The sequence below is a fragment of the Myotis yumanensis genome, unplaced genomic scaffold, assembly GCF_028538775.1.
Source record: "Myotis yumanensis isolate MYYU_CA2020_CCGP unplaced genomic scaffold, mMyoYum1.0.hap1 SCAF_3, whole genome shotgun sequence".
Lineage (NCBI taxonomy): Eukaryota > Metazoa > Chordata > Mammalia > Chiroptera > Vespertilionidae > Myotis > Myotis yumanensis.
This window is the reverse complement of record NW_027223754.1, coordinates 129,951,377-129,975,655: the sequence shown is the minus strand read 5'-3', so window position 1 is coordinate 129,975,655 and position 24,279 is coordinate 129,951,377. Positions and strand designations below refer to the sequence as shown.

At 38.5% G+C, this 24,279-nt stretch overlaps 1 protein-coding gene across 3 annotated transcripts in view; it reads left to right on the top strand.

Moving 5' to 3' along the window:
• The window catches only part of CEP290 (centrosomal protein 290), a 117,489-nt gene that overhangs the window by 33,557 nt on the left and 59,653 nt on the right, over window positions 1-24,279 (top strand). For all 3 annotated transcript variants that reach the window (XM_070409595.1, XM_070409593.1, XM_070409594.1), the window contains exons 20-25: window positions 2,995-3,159; window positions 3,521-3,670; window positions 7,705-7,820; window positions 15,383-15,485; window positions 15,738-15,968; window positions 18,869-19,042. In XM_070409595.1, coding sequence (XP_070265696.1) covers window positions 2,995-3,159; window positions 3,521-3,670; window positions 7,705-7,820; window positions 15,383-15,485; window positions 15,738-15,968; window positions 18,869-19,042 — 939 coding nt within the window. The remainder of the gene's footprint in view (window positions 1-2,994; window positions 3,160-3,520; window positions 3,671-7,704; window positions 7,821-15,382; window positions 15,486-15,737; window positions 15,969-18,868; window positions 19,043-24,279) is intronic.

The window sequence follows — 24,279 nt, the reverse complement described above, 5'->3', positions numbered from 1 at the left end:
ATCTTGTTTGGTGTTCGCTAAGCTTCTTGAATCTGTTTTCTTATGTTACTCACCACAATTAGGAAGTTTTCTACCACTAATTCCTTTAATTACTTTTTTCTGTATGATTCTCTCTGGAATTCCAGTGAAACACTTTATATTTTTTATAAGAGAGAGTATGTTCTTTAATTTAAAAAAAATTATTTTAGAGAGGAATGGAGAAAGAAACAAAGAAACATCGATTGGCTACCTCCTGAATGTGCCTGGACCAGGGATCGAACCTTCACCTCAGCTTGGGTATATGCCCTGACTAGAAATAGAACCCGTCACTTTTTGGTGTCTGGGACCACATTCCCACCAACTGAACCACACCAGCCAGAGCCCCAGTGAAACATTTTAGACCTTTTGATGTCCAGAGGTCCCTGAAGCTGGTTCATTTTTTTCCTAATTTGTTATTTTTTTCTTCTCCCAGTTGTGTAATTGCTATTGCTTTTTCTTTAGGTTCACTGATACTTGCCTCTGTCAACTCCATTCTTCTGCCTCAACAGTCAACCTTAGACCTGGCATAGTTTTTACACAGAATTTGAAAATCCCTTTTGCTAGCTTTTTTCTTCCGTGTGGCTTTAGGCTGGCTCTGACCTCTGGTTTTCTAGGCCAGAAAGTTGACAGGTCATTGCAACTGCAGGCTGCCCTCAGAGGAAAGCTTTAAAAATGGCAAATCACTCCTGGCTGTTGCCGTTTTTAAAGTAACAAGTCCTCTCCAGAATCTGTTTGCTTTTGTTTATTTTCTAGAACCTTTAAGTAATCGTTTTTGTATTTACTTGTTAAATGTGGGAGAGTAGGTCTATTAGGATCTTATGCCACAAAACTAGAAGTGTAATAGATTGTAGTAAGAATATTTTAAATATATAAAGAATTAAGCATTGCTACAGGAAATATTTTAGCCATCAAGTAATATTCTATTTATATTTACCATATAAGGACTTAAAAAGTTTCACAGTATTAATGATATTAGATAAACTTTAATAAAATATGCATTTTATATTTAGATTTTTACTATGTTGTTTATGTAATCTGACCACATTTATGTTGTTTCCCAAATTTGTGGTTGATTTAAATATTAAAAACATCTCATTATTCAGTGGATTGTTTTTTTAATGATGAACAGTCAATAGTTGAATACTTTTTTTAAAAAATATATTTTTTATTGATTTTTTTACAGAGAGGAAGAGAGAGGGATAGAGAGTTAGAAACATCGATGAGAGAGAAACATCGATCAGCTACCTCCTGCACATCCCCTACTGGGGATGTGCCCGCAACCCAGGTACATGCCCTTGACCGGAATCGAACCCGGGACCCTTCAGTCCGCAGGCCGATGCTCTATCCACTGAGCCAAACCGGTTTCGGCAGTTGAATACTTTTTTTAATGACATTATATTATTAGGAGAGAGAGATAGATGATGACAACTTCCTGAGGCAAGAAAACCATTTGACATAAGTTATGAAAACAATTTGATTCCTTCTATATGTTACTCATTCTGACTTTTCTTTTGCCTCTGCTATTTTGAATGTCTAAAATGATTCTATCTTTTGTCTATTATGCTGCCCACTACTAATATTATATCTCAGATCAAACTTTATTCTCCAAGGGAAACCATTTAGTAAATGAATAAACTAGCAAATTTTTACTTCTATTTCAATTCATAGACCCTGGCCTTCCTACAGCCACTGCTTCCTTAGGTTTTTATCTGCATTTATTCTGGGTTGTCATTCTTTTTTTCTGAAATATATCCCTGTTTAAAACTCACAAATAACCTAATAATACCTCCTTGTAAGAAATCTTCAGAATCTTGAGATCAGATAATTCTGGTTTATGCACTTCAGTTCACTTTCTATTGTTACAGGTTTTTGTTTTGTTTTTTTCAGTGCCCTGAGTCACTATCTAAGTTAGTATTATTTTACCAAAAGACCATGTAGACAGCATGGTGCTATTTCTTAGCAACAGAACTAACTAGACTTACTTTGTTGTCTGTCAGAAATCCCCTTCTGCCTATTTCTGTCTTCCTGGTATCCCTTTGAATTAGTATATCTTATTACTTTATATGTCCTCTGAGCTTTTAGTGTAAAGGCTTCCTTTTATAAATCTGCTGCCCAGAGTTCAACACCAGTTCACCTTCCTGAGTACTGTATAAGATTACATTTGGTTTTACTCATCCTACCACTTTGTCTTCAGCCTTCACTTCTGAAGCTTTACTTTGCATTTAACAGGTTTCTTCCATATAGTTCTTTTAAAGTCATAATGTTTGTGTGTGTGTGTGTGTGTGTGTGTGTGTGTATAGATTTATGATAGTTGGAGAATTAGGACAATGAAGGCGCTTTGATATTCTAATATTTTGACATATTACTTTTGCTTACCTAGCACTCTTGGATAATACTATGTTATACTTTGCCTTTGTTACCATGTGTACTTCAACTGTGGAGAGAAAGCAATGGAAAATTCACTTAATTGGATGTAATAACTTTCATTTCTTTGCTCATGCTTTAAATTCAGGTGCTCCATAGTTTCAAAGTATTTTCATGTATATCTCATTTTGACTGCCAATATTGTGAAGTTGACAGAGCTAATATTATTTACTCTTCTTTAGAGATAAGGAAACTAAAGTATAAAGAATTTAAGTCACTTGCCAAGCTAGTAAGAGATTGGTTAAGATATGAACCCTTGTCATCCTGTTCCTATTCAGTTGATTTACTAGGCTACCAGTCTACTAAGGTTAGCTAGATGTTTGCTAATTTTTATAATCAAGTAGTTACTAAACTTGGTAATACTGTTGTAAGATAAAATAGTTTTATAAATTTAAATTCATTAATAAGAAATAGATTTGGCTTATTTTGTTATTATACATGGCAGTGGGAATAGTAAAATGCTTAAATGTGGATTTTATTTAAAAGTAGATTTTTTAAACTATGATTTTAATGTTTTTTTCACATTTCTGAAATATAACCTAAATCTATTAGGCAATGGAATCAAAGAATGCAGAAGGAATCTTTGATGCCAATCTCCATTTGAAAACCCAAGTTGACCAATTTACTGGGAGGAATGAAGAATTAAGACAGGAGCTCAGGGAAGCTCGGAAGGAGGCTATAAATTATTCTCAGCAGTTGGCAAAAGCAAATTTAAAGGTGAGAATTTTATCAAATAAAAGATAATGTTAAGCACTGAACATAGGTCTAATATGAAACTTTTAATTTTTTTAAAAAATGACTACTTTATTAGAAAATGCCCCTTGAATTAATTCTTTCATTATTAAGAAAACACCTGTTTGGGTTTTTCTTATAAAATTAAGTGGAAAAATAAGTGTCTTATAACAAAATACAAAAATTCCAAGTGTACTAGTATACTAAGTGGAAAATAAATTATGGTTTAATTTCCGGCAGGGCATTCATATGTCTACTTTAAAAAAATATTCAGTTACTGCTTTTAAATTTGTCTTCCTTTGGGTATAGGAGATGTGATTCTCATTCCTGAACTCTTTGTTTCCAGATTGATCATCTTGAAAAAGAAACTAGTCTTTTACGGAAATCAGAAGGATCAAATGTTGTTTTTAAAGGAGTAGACTTACCTGATGGAATAGCACCATCTAGTGCCAATATTATTAATTCTCTGAATGAATATTTAATACATATTTTACAGGTATTGAAATTTTTATATCTGAATAACAATTGATAGTATGTTTTTCAATTTAGTCTTCACATATTTTTTGAGTTCTTAACATATTAACAGAGATATATTTTAATGGATTTTGATGTTAGATGGAATGTTATGGATAAAATTAATTTATTCCATTTATCTGCATGAGAAGCATACTGACACACCTTGTTCACTGGATATTATTTATATGAAATAGATGATTGACAGTTGGAATAATATACAGCTGCTCTAATGTAGTAATGTATAAGTGAAGTGAGCACTTTTATTTATGTATTTATTTTATTATTTCTTTATCCTTACCTAAGGATATGTTTTTTAAAAGAGAGGAAGGAAGAGAGAGAGAGAGGGAAAGAGAGAGAGAGAGAGACAGAGACACACAGAGAGAGACATCAATTGGTTGCCTCCTGTATGTACCCCAACCTGGGATCAAACACTCAACATAGATATGTGCCCTGACTGGAAAACGAACCCACAATCTTTTGATATAGGGGATAATGCTCCAAACAAAAGAGCCATCTGGCCAGGGCTAACATGGGCACTTTTATTTATTGCTGGTTAGAAAAGCAATTGAAGTGAATAAAGTCTGACACTGCTTTTTAGTATGATGGTTAAAATTACTCCTTTTTTTTTAGCTGCAAGAAGAAGAAAAATAAATTCTCTTTTATTTATTTTTTTCATTTACTCTGTAAAGTGTTAGTTAATCCATCAGCAAATTAGATTGTGGACTGCTTGCCCTCTGTTTCTCAGTTTTGCCATCTATATCGTGGTCATTATGAATGACCTCACGAAGGATGCTTTCCATTATTTCATTTGAAGTGTGACGACCCATAACATTACATACATTACAGAATAATTACAAAAATGAGTTCAAAATAAGTGAGAATATATTTTTTATTGTAAGCACTTCTGTTTTCCTTTCCTAGATAATCCACTTCTGAATATACTTGAGTTAAGATTATCAAATTCTTATTTTTATATTTGGAAGTTACATTAATGAATCTTTTTCTGGATATTGGAATTTATATGTTATCTTAGGGAGCAACAACCTTAACTACTTAGAACATCACTTTATAATTAGTATTATACATTACTTTTAATGTAGGCCCCGACCAGCAGCCAGCAGCCGGAGAAGGAAGGCCCCGATCGGCCATGATCACTGGCCAGGCCTAGGGACCCTACCTGTGCATGAATTTCGTTCACTGAGCCTCTAGGCTTTATATAAAAAAACATGAGAAGCACTGTGGTAACATAGAGAGAGACCACTGATTGGGAATCTGAAAACCTTTTCAAAGTGGTAAAACAGGTAATTGGACTTCAATCCTAAAACAGCATAGAGTGAGGGAAGTAGCAAGGCCTTTGGAGTCAGACAGACATGACCTACAGTGTTGCATGTACATATATTTAAGGTACCTGGCACCAAACTCAGCATTAATGCTTAGGAAATGGTTGCTAAAGGTACTGCTAATGAGTTTTAATGTTGAGTAAGTTACTTAATCTTCTAAGTCTCAGTTTCTTCATCTTTGAAAAGAATTAGGATAATTCAAGTGGAGAAATATATATATATATACTAGAGGCCCAGTGCACAACGTTTGTGCACTAAGGGGTTGTGGGGTCCTTCAGCCCAGCCTGCGCCCTCTCGCAGTCTGGGACCCCTCAGGGGATGTCCACCTGCCAGCTTATGCCCCCTCACCTGGCTTCTGGCTGAGCGGCACTCTCCCATGGGAGAGCACTGACTACCAGGGGACAGATCCTGTGTTGAGTGTCTGCCTCCTGGTGGTCAGTGTGTGTCATAGCAACCGGTGGTACTGCCGTTCGGTTGATTTGCATATTAGGGTTTTATTATATAGAATACTAGAGGCCCAGTGCATGAAATTGTGCATGGGAAGGGTCCCTAGGCCTGGCCAGCGATCACAGCCAATCAGGCCCTTCTGCTGTTGGCTGGGACCTTTATTCCGCGCTGCCCCCTGGTGGACAGCCTATGTCATAGCGAGCAGTCAAACTCCCAAGGGGACAATTTGCATATTAGCCTTTTATTATATACGACTAGAGACCCGGTGCACAAAAATTTGTGCACTGGCGGGGGAGGGTGTGTCCCTCAGCCTCACTTGTGCCCTCTCACAGTCTGGGACCCCTCGGGAGATAATGACGTGCTGGCTTAGGCCCGCTCCCGGGTGGCAGAGGGCAGGCCCAATCCCTAGGTGCAGCCGTTGGTCGGACTCAGAACAGGGCCGATTGGGGGGTTGGGGCACCGCCCCCTGTCACACTCAAGGCAGGGTCAATGGGGAGGTGGCCGCACCACCCATTGTCACGCACAGAGCAGGGCCCATCAGGGCGGTTGGGGCTCCGTACCCTGTCAAACACGAGCAGGGCGGATCAGAGGGTTGGGGCGCTGCCCCCTATCACCCACAGAGCAGGGCCGATCAGGGGTTTGGGGCACTCCCCCCATCACACTCAGGGCAGGGCCGATGGGGAGGTTGCAGCTCCACCCCGTCACACACAGAGCAGGGCCCATGGGGGGTTGGGGCACCACACCCTGTCACACACAGAGCAGGGCCGATCAGGGGGTTGGGGAGCTCCCCCCTATTAGGTACAGAGCAGGGCCGATCAGGGGGTTGGGGCACTCCCCCCATCACACTCAGGGCAGGGCCGATGAGGAGGTTGCGGCTCCACCCCATCACACACAGAGCAGGGCCCATGGGGGGGGGGTTGGGGCGCCGCACCCTGTCATGAACAGAGCAGGGCGGATAGGGAGGTTGTGGCCCCGCCCCCTGTCACACAGGTTGCTCCAGGGGCCAGGAGGCCTCGAGGCTCCGCTGATCCCAGTGCTGGGAGGCCTCGTGGCTCTGCTGATCCCGGGTTTGGGAGGCCTCGTGGCTCCGCTGATTCCGGTGCTGGGAAGCATATTACCCTTTTACTATATAGGATAGAGGCCTGGTGCATGGGTGGGGGCCGGCTGGTTTGCCCTGAAGGGTGTCCTGGATCAGGGTGGGGGTCCCACTTGGGTGCCTGGCCAGCCTGGATGAGGGGATGATGGCTGTTTACAGCTGGTCACACCCCCTTCATGGTGGGGGTCCCCACTGGGGTATCTGGCCAGCCTGGGTTAGTGGATGATGACTGTTTGCAGCTGGTCACACCCCCTTCAGGGTGGGCGTCCCCCCTGGGGTGCCTGGCCAGTCTGGGTGAGGGGCTGAGGGCCGTTTTCAGGCTGGCGGGCGACTGAAGCTCCAAATCTCTCCTTTTTTTCCTTTTTTTTTTTTTATTCTTGGATTTATTTATCTTCTATGGCTGTCACAGGAGCTGAGAGCCACCTTTAGCTCTGAGGCTCGGCTCCAGCTCTGAGACCTTGGCTGCTGAAAGCAGGTATCTGGTTTGTTTGGGTTCTATGATCAAAACACTGTTTCAACTCCAGCTCTGAGGCCCGGCTGGCTGAAAGCAGGTTTCTGGGGTTTTGTTTAGCTTCTGTATTTGTAACAATGTTTCTTAAACTGCAAGCTCAGAGGCCGGCAGCGGCAGGCAGGGAATGTTGGCTTCCTCCGTCACTGAAGCAAGCAAGCCTCCTGTTCGCTTCAAGCTGCCTGGCTGCCAGCCACAATCTTGGTTGGCAGTTAATTTGCATATCACCCTGATTAGCCCATGGGAAGGGTAGCGCAGGTACAGTTAATTACCATGTTTCTCTATTATTAGATAGGATATTCATGAAAGGGTATGTGGGACTGAGTGACTAAAGGTAAGTATACAACTACTGCATCTGATAATTTGTGTGGTTACTGTAACTATCATATATGATAAAATTAATTTTACCTGTTTTATAGTACCTCTCCTTTACATATATTGCCTCATTCCATATGCCTTAAACAAAGATATTCAAAATAATCATAAAAATGATCTGTGTTACATAAGGTGATTTTTCTCCTTTATATAGTTCTCTATACTCTTGCCAGTATATAAATTTCTACCTTCAGATTTAAAATGTATTCTGATGTTTTTTACATTCTTATTTCTAAACCCATTTTTAGGAACTAGAATATAAAGAAAATAAATTAAAGGATTTAGAAGATTCTCTTGAAGAGTATAACAGAAAATTTGCAGTAATTCGTCATCAACAAAGCTTATTATATAAAGAATATCTAAGGTATAAGTGTTGGCAACATTTTATAAACGTAATTGCAGCATATTCACGTTAATAATGAACAGAACATAAGAAATTTACATATTTTGTTTACCCTTCCCTCCTGCCTCTCCCACTCCACTTTATCTGTGTCAGTTTAGTATCTGTAAAATTCTGTGATAATAATACCTTTTTCATGGAGTGTTCTGAAACAGGTGAGTTATATGAAAATGGTCAGATATGAGAATTTTGTAAATGTCATGGCACATATGAACATTTTGTGTCAGCTGTTGGCATCATTTTTTATCATCACCATCATCATTCATATTTTCATAGAGGACTAATGTGTTTCTTCTTATCTCTGCCAAACCATTTATATCAATAGAAAAAAAAATTGGTAGTAATTAGAATACTTGATGAAAGGTGATTTAAACTCTAAGGGTGATTATTATCTAATCTAATAAGAAACCCATAGCTAATTATAGGTAGGTCATATTCTCTCCTACTGACGTTATAAAATAGATACAGGAGTACAAGGAAGATAAAATTATTTCGCCCATTGAAGAAGAGGGGCATTTTTTCCACACAACTTTTTATTTTTTGATAAAATTTTTTTTCCAGAGGCTCTGGCAGACCGTGATTTAGATCTTATTAGCCAGAATTGGGCTAATGAGCTAAGTCTTAAACATTGTCAGTGGCAGACAGAATGACAGCCTGATTAGTTTATGCCAAGCTGATTGCAGGTGACTTTGGAATATCTCTTGGTTATGCAACAGTGTCTAACACATCTTTTTTATTTTTTAAAATTTATCTTTATTGTTGAAAGTATTGCAGATGTCCCCTTTTCTCCCCCCATTAACTCCCTCTACCCTACACCTACCCCCACCCCAGGCCTTCCCTGTACTGTTATCTGTCCATGAGCTATGCATATATGCATGTAAGTTCTTTGGTTAATCTCTTCCCAACCCTCACCCCCTTCCCTCTGAAATTGGTCAGTCTGTTGCAGGCGTTAATGTCTCTGGGTCTATTTTGTTCACAAGATTCCCCATATAAGTGAGGTCACATGATACTTGTTTTTCTCTGGCTGGCTTATTTTGCTTAGCATAATACTTTCCAGGTTCTTCCATGCTGTCTCAAAGGGAAAGAGATCCTTCTTTTTTACAGATGCATATTGTTCCATGGTGTAAATGTACCACAGCATTTTTATCCTTTCATCTACTGATGGGCACTTGGGCTGTTTCCAGAGCGTAGCTATCTATATATATATATATATAAAATAGAGAAATATGCTAATTAACTGGGACGCCATAACGGATCGACTCCACAGGAGAAGGCTGTGCACGCAGCATCAGGGGTGGGGTGGCAGGGGCCTACACTGGAGGAGGGTCTGGTCAGCAGCCTCTGAGGCTGCTTCAAGGGCTGGAGAGGGAGGTGGGGTTGGACCCGCAGTGGCCACGGCTGCTGCGGGGCCCTGGGAGCCAGGCAGGGCTGGACTGGCAACTCCAGGGTGGGTGTTGCAGCCGACCTGCCCCGAGGCGGGTCCGGCCGCGCAGCTTGACAGCAGACAGTAGGACCTGCTTGGCGGTAGCCGCAGTGACCCTCAAGCAGGCAAGCTTGGCCCGCAGGCAGCACTCAGCAGGGCCTGCTTGGCCGTTGCCATGGCAATGTGCGAGCAGGCAAGCATGGCATGCAGGCAGCACCCAGCAGGGCCTGCTTGCCTATCGCTGTGGTGTGGAGCAGGCAGGCCCTGCAGAGAGCAGAGAACCACAGGGAGCGGGCCTAAGCCATCAGTAGGACATCCCTTGAGGGCTTCCGGATTGGAGTTGGAGAGGGTGCAGGTCGAGCTGAGGGACCTCTCCACCCCTCTCCCCCCCCTCCGCCGCATGAATTTCGTGCACTGGGCCTCTAGTTGTAAATAATACTGCTATGAACATAGGGGTGCATGCATTCTTTCTGATTGATGTTTCTGGCTTCTTAGGATAGATTCCTAGAAGTGGAATTATTGGGTCAAATGGTGTTCCATTTTTAATTTTTTGAGGAAACTCCATACTGTTTTCAATAGGGGTTGTACCAGTCTGCATTCCCACCAGCAGTGTACTAGGGTTCCTTTTTTTCCACATCCTCGCCAGCACTTGTGTTAATGTGTTAATGATAGTCATTCTGGCAGGTGTGAGATGGTACCTCATTCTCATTTTAATGTGCATCTCTCTACTAATTAGTGACATTGGACATTTTTCATATGTCTCTTGGGCATTTATATGTTCTCTTTTTTTAAAAAAAATATATTGATTTTTTACAGAGAGGAAGGGAGAGGGATAGAGAGTCGGAAACATCGATGAGAGAGAAACATCAATCAGCTGCCTCCTGCACACCCCCCACTGGGGATATGCCTGCAACCAAGGTACATGCCCTTGACCGGAATCGAACCTGGGACCCTTCAGTCCGCAGGCTGATGCTCTATCCACTGAGCCAAACCAGTTAGGGCTATATGTCCTCTTTAGAGAAGTGTCTATTCTCAGGTCCTCTGCCTATTTTTTAATTGGGTGGTTTGTCTTCCTTTTTTGAGTTGAATGAGTACTTTATAAATTTTGGAAATTAACCACTTATCAGATATATCATTGGAAAATATGTTCTCCCATACAGTGGGTTCCCTTTTTATTTTGATGCTTGTTTCTTTTGCTGTGCAGAAGCTTTTTAGTTTGATGTAGTCCCATTTGTTTATTTTTTCCTTTGTTTCTTTTGCCCTCCTCATTGTACCAGTGAAAATTCTGCTACTTGTGATGTTTGTTATTTTGCTGCTTACATTTTCTTCTAGAATTTTTATGGTTTCATGACTTACATTTAAGTATTTTATCCAATTTGAATTTATTATTGTGTATGGTGTAAGTTGGTGGTCTAGTTTAATTTCTTTTGCATGTATCTGTCCAGTTTTCTAAACACCATTTATTGAAAGAGACTGTCTTTACTCCATTTTATGCTCTTGCCTCCTTTGTCAAATATTAACTGAGCATAATGGCTTGGGTCAATTTCTGGGATCTCTGTTCTGTTCCATTGATCTATATGCCTTTTCTTACTCCAGTACCAGGCTGTTTTGATTACAATGGCTTTTTAGTATAATGTGATATCTGGTATTGTGATCCCTTCAACTTTGTTCCTCTTTCTCAAGATTGCTGTGGCTTTTTTTTGTTTCCATATGAATATTTGGAGTATTTGTTCTAGATCTGTGAAATATGTCATTGGTATTTTGATAGGGATTTCATTGGATCTATAGATTGCTTTGGGAAGTATGGACATTTTAATGATACTAATTCTACCAATCCATGAACACAATATATTCTTCCACTTGTTTATGTCTTCTTCCATCTTTTTTAAACAATCTATAGTTTTCTTATTAGAGGTGTTTTACCTCCTAGTTAAGTTTATTACTAAATATCTTAATTTTTTTTTTTACAATGGTAAATGGGATTTTTTTTTAGTTTCTGTTTCTGAAAGTTCATTATTGGTGTATAAAAATGCCATCGATTTCTGGATGTTAAATTTGTATCTGCTACACTACCGAATTCATTTATTAAATCTAGTAATTTTTGATGGAGTCTCTAAGGTTTACTATGTATAATATCATGTCATCTGTGAATAATGACAGTTTTACACCACCTTTCCAGTTTGGATGTCTTTTTTTTTTCTTTTCTTTTCTGATTAGTGTGGGTTGGACTTTCGGTATGATGTCGAATAAAAGTGGTAAAAGTGGACATCTCTGTCTTGTTCCTGTTCTTAGGGGAAATGGTTTTAGTTTTTGTCCATTGAGTATGATGTTGGCTGTAGGTTTGTCATACATGGCCTTTATTATGTTGAGGTATGATCCCTCTATTCCTACTTTGCTGAGAGTTTTTATCAACAACTAGAGGCCCATTTCACGAAATTCATGCACTGGTGCGGTCCCTAGGCCTGGCTGGCTATTGAAGTGGGAGGGTGTGGTGTGGAAGGGAAGGTCCCAGCTGACCTTTGGGTCCTGGGCAGCACCTGGGCCCCACTCCTCCCCCCTCGCCACCACCACTGGTCGCTGTCTGTAGGGCTATTGGCAGGGCGCTCAGTCACCTGCTCCACCATCCCACCATGGTCCTGCTCTCATTGGGGCCCATTGGGGCCAGCAGAGTATCCACTGCCAGCTGCTGCCAGCTCCACATTGCCGACACCTGCCATGTTCCGCGCCGCTCCTTGGTTGTCAGCACACGTCATAGCGAGCAGTCAAACTCCCAGTTGAGGGGACAGTTTGCATATTAGGCTTTCATTATATTGAATGGGTGTTGGATTTTGTCAAATGCATTTTCTGGGTCTATTGATGTGATGATGTGATTTTTGTCTTTCAATTTGATTATGTAATGTATCACATTTATTGATTTGCGAATATTCTACCAGCCTTGCATCCCTGAAATAAATTCAACTTGATCATGGTGTATGATCTTTTTAATATATTGCTGAATCTGATTTGGTAATATTTTTTTGAGGATTTTAGCATCTATGTTCATCAGGGATATTGGCCTGTCTTTGTAGTGTCTTTAGTTTTAGATTTAGGATAATGCTTGCCTCATGGAAAGTGCTTGAAAGTATTCCTTTCTCTCGGATTTTTGGACTAGTTTGAGGAGCATAGGTATTATTTCTTCTTTAATTATTTGGTAAAACTTCCCATTGAAGCTATCTGTACCAGGGTTTTTGTTTTCCAGGAGTTTTTTTTTTTTTTTTCTCATTGCTTCAATTTCATGGTTGTTATCACTCTATTAAAATTTCTTGATGCTTGATTAAACTTTGGAAGATTATAGTTTTCGAGGAATTTTTTTCATTTTGTCCAAGTTTCTAGCTTGTTGGCAAACAGATGTTTAGTATTTTCTTACAATCCTTTGTATTTGTGTGGTGTCAGTTGTTACATCACCTATTTCATTTCTTATTCTATTTATTTGGGTTCTCTCTCATTGTTTCTTGATGATTCTGGCTAAAGGTTCATCAATCTTGTTTATTTTTTAAAGAACCAGATCTTGGTTTCATTGATCTTTAGTATTGTTTTTTAGTCTTTGTCATTTATTTCCTTTCTGATCTTTATTATTTTCTTCCTTCTACTTACTCTGGGCTTTTCTTGTTGTTCTTTTTCTAATTCTTTAAGTTGTGGGATTAGATTGTTTATTGGAAATTTTTCTTATTTCTTGAGGTAGGCATGTAGTGCTATCAACTTTGCTCTCTGTACTGCTTTTGCTGTGGCCCATAGATTTTGAATTGTTGGGTGTTCATTTTCATTTGTTTCCAGGAAGTTTTTTATTTCTCCTTTGATCTCATTGGTAACCCATTCATTCTTTAATAACATACCATTTAGTCTCCGTGTTTTTTTTAAAATTTTTTTGGGATGCTTTTATTGCAGGTGATTTTTAGTGTAGGCCATTGTGATCTGAGAAGATGCTTGATATGATTTCAATCTTCTTGAACATGTAGAGACTTAGTATGGTCCTAACATGTGGTCTGTCTTTGAGAATGCCCCATGTGCACTTGCGAAGAATGTATGTTTTCTAACTTTGGGGGGAAATGTTCTGTAAATGCCAATTGAATCCATTTAATCTAGTGTGTTGTTTAGGGTCACTGTTTCCTTATTGATTTTTTGTCTAGATGATATATCCAATGATGCTAGTGGTTTATTAAAGTCCCCTACTATGATTGTATTCAATCTCTCACCTAAAATCCTCCAGAATTTTTTTTTATATATTTGGGTGCTCCTGTATTGGGTACATATATGTTTACCAGGGTTATGTCATCTTTTTGGATCCATCTCTTTAGTATTATGAAGTAGCCTTCATTGTCTTACTATGGCATTTTTTGAAGTCTATTTTCTCAGATCTGAATATTGTTACCCCAGCTTTTTTCATTTCCATTTGCATGGACAATTTTTTTCTATCTTTTCACTTTCATCCTGTGTGAGTCTTTTGTTCCAAAGTTGGTCTATATAGACAGAATATACATGGGTCATGTTTTCTTATCCATTCAGCTACCCTATGTCTTTTTTTAAAAAATAATTCTATTGATTTCAGAGAGGAAGAGAGAGGGAGAGAGAGATAGAAACATCAATGATGAGAGAGAATCATTGATCAGGTGCCTTCTGCACGCCCCCTCCTGGGATTGAGCCCACAACCTAGATATTGCCCTTAACTTTAATTCAACCAGGGCGCCTTCAGTCTGAAGGCTGACACTCTATTCACTGAGCCAAACCGGCTAGGGCTACTCTATGTCTTTTGATTGGAGCATTTAAGTCATTTACATTTAAGGTTATTATTGATAGGTACTTATTTGTTGCCATTTTTATTCTTTATGCCTGTGGCACATCTTTTTTTTTTATTGTTTAACATTGTACATATGTCTCCTTTTTCCCCGATTGACCCCCCCCAGCCACTCCCACCCCCGAGGGCAAGCCCTAACTACTCCAGTGTCTGTGTCCATTGGTTATGCAAATATGCATGCATACAAGTCCTTTGGTTGATCTCTAATTCTCCCCCCCCCCCCCCACCATTTGTCTCTGGATCTATTTTTGTTCATCAGTGTATGTTGATCATTATATCCCACATATGAGTAAGATCATATGATATTTATCTTTCTCTGACTGGCTTATTTTGCTTAGCATAATGCTCTCCAATTCCATCCATGCTGTTGCAGATGGTAAAAGTTCCTTCTTTTTTATAGCGGCATAGTATTTCATTTGTAGATATACCAAAAGTTTTTTAATTTACTCATCTGCTAATGGGCACTTAGGTTGTTCCTAAATCTTAGCTATTATAAATTGTGCTGCTATGTACATAGGGGTGCATATATTCTTTCTGATTGGTGTTTCTGGTTTCTTGGGATATAGTCCTAGAAATGAGATTACTGGGTCAAATGGGAGTTCCATTTTTAATTTTTTGAGGAAACTCCATACTGTCTTCTTTTACATCCAATGATTTCTAATTTGATTTATATTCTAAATATTTTGCAAATATTTAACACTCAAGTTTAAGAGTAGGGTCAGAATATTGAGACTTGATTTCCAGAATTAGTTTGAGGGATTGTCTGTTTTCTTAATGATTTTCTATTTTTAATAAAATGTTTATAAGATTCAGCAGCAATTGTTATATTGGTACAATTGTAGGGTGATGATTCATGTTATAATGAAAATGATTGATAAAATAATTTTTTTACCTTTCATTTATTACATAAAAATGTCACTTTCAGGCTAAATCTTTTTTTGAAGAGAATTTTGACGTTCTTATTAGGTACTGAGTAGCTACTGTGACTCTTTAAAAATACGTTTTAATTGATTTCAGAGAGGAAGGGAGAGAAAAATAGAAACACTAATTATGAGAGTGAATCATTGATTGGATGCCTCCTGCACGTCCCCTACTAGGGATCGAGCCTGCAACCCAGGCACGTGCCCTGATGGAATCGAACTGTGACATGGTTTATAGGTCGACGCTCAACCACTGAGACTAGGGACTCTTGTTTTATGAGACATTTTCTCTTCCTGCGGTAAATATTTTATTAGGTTTAGCATTGTGTCATTTTTATTTTTATTTTTTTAGTGAAAAGGAGACCTGGAAAACAGAATCTGAAACAATGAAAGAGGAAAAGAAAAAACTTGATAGTCAAATTCAACAAGATGCTATAAAAGTAAAAGAATATAATGTAAGTAAAACATTTTTGAAGTCAATGTACGATATTGTAGCCTGGCCTGAGTTGCTCAGTGGTTGAGCGTCTACCCATGAACCTGGAGGTCACAGTTCAATTCCAGGTCAGTGCACATGCGGGCTTGATCCTCTGTGGGTGACGTCCAGAAGGCAGCAGATCAATGATTCTTTCACATGAGAGAATATATATGATATGGTGTAAACTAAGATAGCTAAAATTAACAAGTAATGTTAATGTGTCTTTGTGCAGAACTTGCTCAGTACTCTTCAGATGGATTCAGATGAAATGAAAAGAACACTTTCCGATTATAGTAGAAAAATCACTGTCTTGCAAGTCAATGAAAAGTCACTCATAAGACAATATACTACTTTAATAGAAATGGAGCACCAACTTAGAAAAGAAAATGACAAACAGAAGAATGAATTGATATCAATAGAAGCTGAAGTTGGTGAAAAAATTGGACGTTTACAACGATTTAAGGTATATCTGAATATTTATCTTGGAAAATTTTCAAACATGAAGAAGAAAGGGTAGTATAATGAACACCTAATATCTGGATTAATAGCTAACATTTATTACCACTGTGCCATAATTGCTTCTATTTTTTGTAGGAGTATTTAAGTGACAGACATTTCTCTCCTAAGTATTTTAGCGTGCATCTCTAAAATCAAAACTTTTTTGACATAACCACTATAACTTTATTACATCTATTAAAATTGATAAGAATTCTTATATCATCTAATGTCCAGACAATATTTGTATTTACTTAGTTGTCCTAGGATTCAGTTAAGGACCTTGCATTTTTTTTTTAATGTTACATGTCTTTTTAATATAGAATCCCATAGTTTTTTTCTCTCTGAAAAATGTTGATGATTTATTCTATCTAATAAAGAGAGAATATGCTAATTGAACCTCACTCCATTGCAAAGATGGTGGCGCCCTCAGCCAATAAGGAGTAAATATGCTCATTGACTGTCCCACCCTCAAAGAGGGAGGCGCCCACAGCCAATAAGGAGGGAATATGCTCATTGACTGCTATGCCCTCAAAGATGGCGGCACCCACAACCACAAGATGGTCGCGCCCAGTCCCCACAGCCCCACTGGGGTGGCAGGCGCGCACCAAGGCTAGGCCTCCCCCTAGGCGGGCCTGGCTGCTCTGCCGCCTGCCTCCAGAGTCCCCCAGTCCCCTCAGCCCCCCAGCCACCCAGGGCTGGCCTGAGGCACAGGTAACCAGGGCCAGCCGAGACTTGCGCTGCCGGCAGGGGCAACAGCAGAGGTGTGATGGGGCATCACCTTCCCCTGATCCCTGGGTCGCCTCCCACCCCTGAGGCTCCCAGACTGTGAGTGGGCGCAGGCCGGGCTGAGGGACCCTCCCTTTCAGTGCTTGACTTTTCATGCACCAGGCCTCTAATATAATAATAATTATTTTCTTTTTTTGCATAATTCTACTTGTTTCTCTATCCATTGCATTTGCTAAAGTTACCCTGAAAGCCTTGGTTATATGCAGGTTAAATATTTTTGACAAAAATACTTTATAAGTAATGTTTTTTGCTTTATAAGTGATCTTATTATGTAGCTTCTTTAAAAAATATATTTTTATTGATTTCAGAGAGGAAGAGAAAAGGAGTGAGAGATAGAAACATCAATGATGAAAGAGAATTATTGATTGGCTGCCTCCTGCATGTCCCCCACTGGGGATCGAGCCCACAACCTGGGTGTGTGCTCTTAACTGAAATCGAACCTGAGACCCTTCAGTCCACAGGCCGATGCTCTATCCACTGACCCAAACTAGCTAGGGCAATGTAGCTTATTTTAAGCATGTGTATGCTCAGTTGACATGTCTAAATTTACATAGCATTATATAAACAGAAGAATTCAAAGTAAAATTAAAATGAACTTGAGTTTCTTATCATCCCCTTTTAAATATAGTAATGGGTGAAATTATTATGCTAAGAACCCTATTTTCAATGTAATCTTAAAGCTGAATCATGATGCACCAAAAAACCTGTTGAAAATAAAAGCTATTTTTACTTGGATATATTATAAGAAAATATTAGCACTTAAGTATTCTTGTTTTTATTTTTGCATTAGATTTTGTAGAATATACTTTTATTGAGGTATTACAAATACAGCTGGTGTATAAGATATAAGGGAAAAAAGAACTAGAATTTTATTCCTCTTTAACCTGATTGTTCAACCTGGATTTTTTTTTTCAACAATTTAAAAAAAAAAAGAGGGGGACTTTAAAAGGGATCTGAAGCATAACTTCCCTCACCCTCCACAAAGAAAAAGTGAAAACAAATCTCAAGGGTATTGTAGAACAGTGTATACCAGTGGTTCCCAAACTTATTTGGCCTACTGCCCCCTTTCCAGAAAAAATATTACTCAGTGCCCCCTGGAAATTAATTTTTTTTAAATTTTAATAGCAATTAAACAGAAAGATATATGCCCCCAAATGCACCTGTGGCCATAACCACCCCCCTGATTCACTGCAGCACCCACCAGGGTGCGGTAGCGCCCACTTTGGGAATCAATGGTGTATACTTATTTACATGGAGAAGAAAGGTTGTCAAAATAAGATCTAAAGCACCGTTACAAATATTTGATTTCCTTACTACTCTACTTCAGAATGAATTATAACTATAAATTCGTTATCTTTTTCACTTCATAAAATTGGTTGTTCTTTGCCCTTACTTTGAAGAAAACTGAAAGTTTAGATTTTTTTTTTTGGTGTTAAACTATGTATTTGAATTGTGACTTTTTTAGCTGTGCAGTTAATGAGTAGAACATGAACCAAGTAACTTAAAAATTTTAATATTATTTATTATAGATAAATATAATAAAGATAACTCTTCTCTTAATTAATGTTTCCTTTCTGTGAACAAAAAAATATTTCATTACAGTTAGTCTTTGTAACTATGGTAGCCAGAAATAGCTAAGCTGTAAAGGTTACTTGTGGCAATGCTAATTTTGCCATCCAGTTATCAAAAGAGAAGTTATTTTTTTAATTTTATGAAATTTAGAAAAGCCAGCGAAAGATAGTCTAAATTATGTACTTTCCTGCTGCTTCTTTTATTTTGCTCAAATTAACTGAATTTTATTTTATTATGATGAGTTATAAAAGGATTCACTTTATTTTTATTATGATTAAAAATTCCAAATAAGATGACTTGTTATATGAAAAAAAAACAATTATTATTGCAATATTTTTTTTAATTAAAAATCTATTCCTTTTCTTTTTTGAGAAATCTTATTTTTAAAATTAATCTCAAAGCCTCTTTTGTTTTTGATTGTATTATCTTATCTTTCTCAAAAGTGGCTAGTGCCTCACCAAAAGAAACAGTACAGTAATTTAACTGATTGTATCCTTATTTACATAGGAGATGGCCATTTTCAAGATTGCTGCTCTCCAAAAAGTTATGGATAATAGTGTTTCTCTGTCTGAACTAGAATTGGCCAATAAACAATACAATGAATTGACTGCTAAGTACAGGGACATCTTGCAAAAAGATAATGTGCTTGTTCAAAGAACAAACAACTTGGAACACCTAGAGGTAAGTTTGTGTGATCTGAGAACCCTGTGATATCAGCCATTTTTCTTTGATCATATGTATCTGTAAGTGCAGAATGCCTTCTGGTCATCCAGGTCATCCTCCATAGCCAACTTGCATGATATTGCTGAATCAAACCTCTTTCATCAGGAAATTAAGAAAGAAAAAAGGAACATGGAACAGATAGAGTATTATAATCAAAAGAAGAAGCAGCATTAAGTACCCATCCCTTTTTCTTACCTTTGTTCCTGGAACAAATTATTCTCTCATGGCCCCTGGCTTTTCTATTCCTTGTGGTGGTTGTAACTGAGAGTGGGTGAGATATTAATGGCTCTTCCCCAGCCATGGATGAGCTTGGCAAATTCCCATTCTTTCTTATGGTAGAGATACAGAAGAGCAGGATGAAGTAGCATAAGTTTAAATCTGATAGTGAATATGGCCCAGAGCCTTTGTGTGGCCACTTAACTCTTCTAGCCACTTAACCTCCATACCGTTTACGGTAGGCAAATTAAGCTTCTGATTTGTTCATCTTCCTTATCAGAAACTAGAGGCTCATTGCATGAAATTTTGTGCACTTCGGGGGAGATGGGGTTCCCTCAGCCCAGCCTGCACCCTCTCGCAGTCCAGGACCCCTTGCTCATTACTGCCTGCCTGCAGCGGAGGCGGGAGAGGCTCCCACCACCACCGCTGTGCTCATCAGTCATGAGCCCAGCTTTTGCCTAGACCAGCCGTGGGCAAACTACGGCCCGCGGGCCGGATTCGGCCTGTTTAAAATGAATAAAACTAAAAAAAAAAAAAAAGACTGTACCCTTTTATGTAATGATGTTTACTTTGAATTTATATTAGTTCACACAAACACTCCATCCATGCTTTTGTTCCGGCCCTCTGGTCCAGTTTAAGAACCTACTGTGGCCCTTGAGTCAAAAAGTTTGCCCACCCCTGGCCTAGATAGTGCTCCCCCTGTGGGAGTGCACTGACTACCAGGAGGCAGCTCCTGCGTTGAGCACCTGCCCCCTGGTGGTCAGTGCGTGTCATAGCGACCAGTCGTTCCACCATTCGGTCAATTTGCATATTAGGGTTTTATTACATAGGATACGATTATGTCTTTTGGCTTATTATTTATTCTCTTTTATGATCCTCTAATGGGGTGGAATGACAGAGAATTCTATTGGCTCAAAAGCCTTTACTTGCTTAGGGAAACACTGAATAAAACAAAGCATTATTACCAATAGCTTTCAATGACTCCTACAAAATTAACATGATTTATTAATACTAACTAGAAATAATGTTAATCAGTTTACTTTTTGTCTTTTGCCAAGGAGAGATAATTATGTTACTTTTTATGAAAATTGTGATTATTTAGATGTAAAAATAATTCATTTATTTTTATTAACCTTCACTCAGATATTTTTTTCATTAATTTTGAGAGAGAGAGATAGTAACATTGATGTGAGAGACACATCGATTGGGTGCCTCCCACATGTGCTTACAAGGCCAGGGATCAAACCTGCAACCCAGGTATGTGCCCTTGACCGGGAATCCAACCAAGATCCCTTTGATGCATAGGCCCATGCTCTAACCATTGAGCAACTGCCCAGGGCTTTTTTTTTTTTTTTTTTCATGTCCTCTGTCCTCTTTGTCATTAGAAAATTGGGTAAGCATTCTTCTGTAGATAACATATCAATGAGAAATTTTAACTTTATTTTATCTATTTTTAAAAATATATACTTTTATTGATTGTAGGGAGGGAGAGAGAGAAACATTAATGATGAGAATCATTGATTAGCTGCCTCCTGCATGCCCTCTATTGGGGATGGAGCCCGCAACTTGGCATGTGCCCTTGACTGGAATCGGACCTGGGACCCTTCAATGTGCAGATCCACTGAACCTTTCTCAAAATTAAAAAAAAAATTATATTTGTATTATATCCCTTTCCTCATATCTCAGTTATAATTCTGAACATATATTTATCCTTATTGGTGATGTCTTTTTTTTCTTTATTATCTTTATTGTGGTAGTCATTACTTATATCCCTATCTCCAGTGTTACATCCTTCCTTCTGTCACTAGAATGATAATTCTCAACATGAATCTGACTATGTCACTCCCTTGCTTAAAACCTGTCAAAAGCTTCCAGTCACATAAAGAATAAAAGTCAACCTCCTTTTGTGATTATCCTTCATTTACTTCTCTTCATCTCCTTTAACACTCTAAGGCAGCGGTTCTCAACCTGTGGGTCGTGACTCCTTTGGCGGTCCAACGACCCTTTCACAGAGGTCCGCCTAAGACCATCCTGCATATCAGATATTTACATTACGATTCATAACAGTAGCAACATTACAGTTATGAAGTAGCAACGAAAATAATTTTATGGTTGGGTCACAACATGAGGAACTATATTTGAAAGGCCAGAAGGTTGAAAACCACTGCTCTAAGGAGTTTCATTATGTATGTTTTAGAAACTGAACTACCAGTTTCTTGCAACACGGTGTTTTTTCTTACATATATTCTTTTGTATATGCTCTTACCTTTATCTAGAAACCCCTTCCCCTCTCCCAGTTCATCTGCTCAGTGTATTTCTATTCATGTTTCAAAACTTTGTTCAGACTCCTTTTCTCTGAAGTATTCTTCTTCATAGAACAAATTCCTTCCTCCTGTCTATATTAGTTCTATATCTTGTACCTAGTTCTGCTGTTTATCACTCATATTATATGTATTTCTATCTTTGCCTCCCTCTTGGAATAGTAGCCTCTTGATATCAGACTCTCTGCTTAATTCATGTGTGTATTTAGTATTTCGTATTTGGCACAGAGTTAGAGCTAATAAATGTTGACCTCAGATGGTGATTAATAGTATAGAGCCCTGGTGCAAAGATAATCATATATGGTGACTAGGAAATCACAAATGCCTTTTAAGGGTAAAGATACATGAAAGTAAAGGTAATTAAAATTGAATTTCCAAATTTTAAACAAAAGGGTAGGTGATTAGAAAGTACAAAAACTGAATTATGCAATAGAAGAATTGGAAGTTTGATAATAGAAGAGAAATAAATATGTATTGAATTAGAATCAAGAGGAGGATTTGTTTTATCACTTTTTTTTTTAATGAGACCAGTGAAGTTTGAAGGGAGAGGGAAAGAAACTTTAGAGCCAATAAGGAGAGAATGATTAATGACCAGATTAGAGATTGGAATGGTAATAAGTGAAGTTGCAATACCTGGGTGGGGGTGAAAATGGGATCTGGAGCAAGACCAGAGTTTTACTTTGAAAGAGTATGGAAATAAAAGGGTAGAATCTAAAATACCCTAAGCCCTTGTTTGTTTTTCTCCTATGTATTTACAGTATCTAGAATAGGGTTTTAATTGTGCATGTTACCAAAAGGCAAGTTTATTCTTTTATCTTGCTTTTCTTTTTATCATAACATACCCCTTTTTAAAAAATCTCATTATTCTACTTTAATGTTCTTCATAAATCTTATGACCTGACATCTATAATAATAAAAGCATAATATGCTAATTAGACTGGACAGCCAAATGACCTTCCAGACGTCCTTCTGGACAAAGCCGGGGGATGCAAGGTCCGAGCCCCTTGCCCAAATTTAATGCATCGGGCCTCTAGTTGTGTTATATGTTAGCTTATTGTCCAACTGCTTCACTAAAATGCAAATTCTAGGATGGGATTTGTTTACCATTGATGTCTAGTGGGTAAAATACCTGGCATATAGTAGGCATTTTATCCGTTAAAAAAAAGAATAAATGAGCTTAAAATAGACTATGAGCCAACTTCTACTTTTATGTCTCCAGCCTGACTTCAAAGCTGTCTTCTGTGTGAAATTACCACTTTACAACTAATATTTCAAGGGGGTCTCACATTTAATGTATCCAAAATGAACTCCTGATGTCTATTTTTCTCATAGTCATTCCTGTTTCAATATGTATATGCCATATTAGGAGCTCAGTTAGTTAAAGGCAGATACCTTACAGTTGTTCTCTAGTCATTGTTTTTGGTATCATTTTTATTTCCCAAATGTAATTAATTCATGTATGTCCTCTTTTCTCCTTCTTTACTGCTATTACCCTAGTCTAAACCAGCATCATCACTCATCTGGACTTTATAGTATCTTCTTGACTAATTTCTGATTTTTCTTTTTACCCCTTTATTCTCTACATTGCATCCCGGGATTGTTTAAAACTTCCTCCTTAACATTTTAAACGATTCCCTTTTATTTATCAAGTTAAATTCCAGTTCGTCATCTGGACATACCATGCCCTGTTATCTTTTTGTTGTTGTTCTTTTTTTTTTCACTTGTTTTATTTTGATTGTTTTAAAGTACATTTTTATTGATTTTAGAGAGAGAGGAAGAGAGAGGGATAGAGAGATAGAAACTTCGATGACCGAGAAACGTAAGTCATCTGCCTCCTGTGCTCCCCCTACTGGGGATTGAGACCGCATGTGCCCTGACCAGGAATTAATCCAGTGACTGATTCATGGGTTGATGCTCAACCACGGAGCCACACAGGCTGGGCTATTTTTTTTTTAATTTTTTATCTTTATTTTTTGTGCATATATCCCCCTGTTATTTTTCCAACTTTATCTTATTCCACTCTTCACTCTTATTTTTTCTCACTATGCTCAAGTCCTCTGGCACTTCAACATCTTTCTTTCTTGCTTTAGAGCACTTGGGTTCACCAATATATCATTTCATTCTATGGCTGCTTTCTTGTCAAAACTGGCCCCTTCTCATGTCTTCAGTTTCAACTTAAAAACCACCTCTTCGCCGTAACCGGTTTGGCTCAGTGGATGGAGCGTCGACCTGCGGACTGAAGGGTCCCAGGTTCGATTCCGGTCAAGGGCATGTACCTGGGTTGTGGGCACATCCCCAGTGGGAGATGTGCGGGAGGCAGCTGATCGATGTTTCTCTCTTATCGATGTTTCTAACTCTCTATCTCTCTCCCTTCCTCTCTGTAAAAAATCAATAAAATATATTAAAAAAAAAACAAAAAACACCTCTTCAGTGGTTAATACCTTCTTTATCCACTCTGTCTATATATGCCTCCTTTTATTATTCCCTGGGTCCATACTTTGTTTCTTTCTAGATCTTGACATTTTAAATGATTTGTTGTTAGTTTGCTTACCTGTTTACTGTCTGCCGTCTTACACATTCTTCCCAATTCCTGCCATACATACATACCCACAGACACCAAAGTTCAGGCCTTTGAAGGCCAAAATGTTTTTTGTTTCT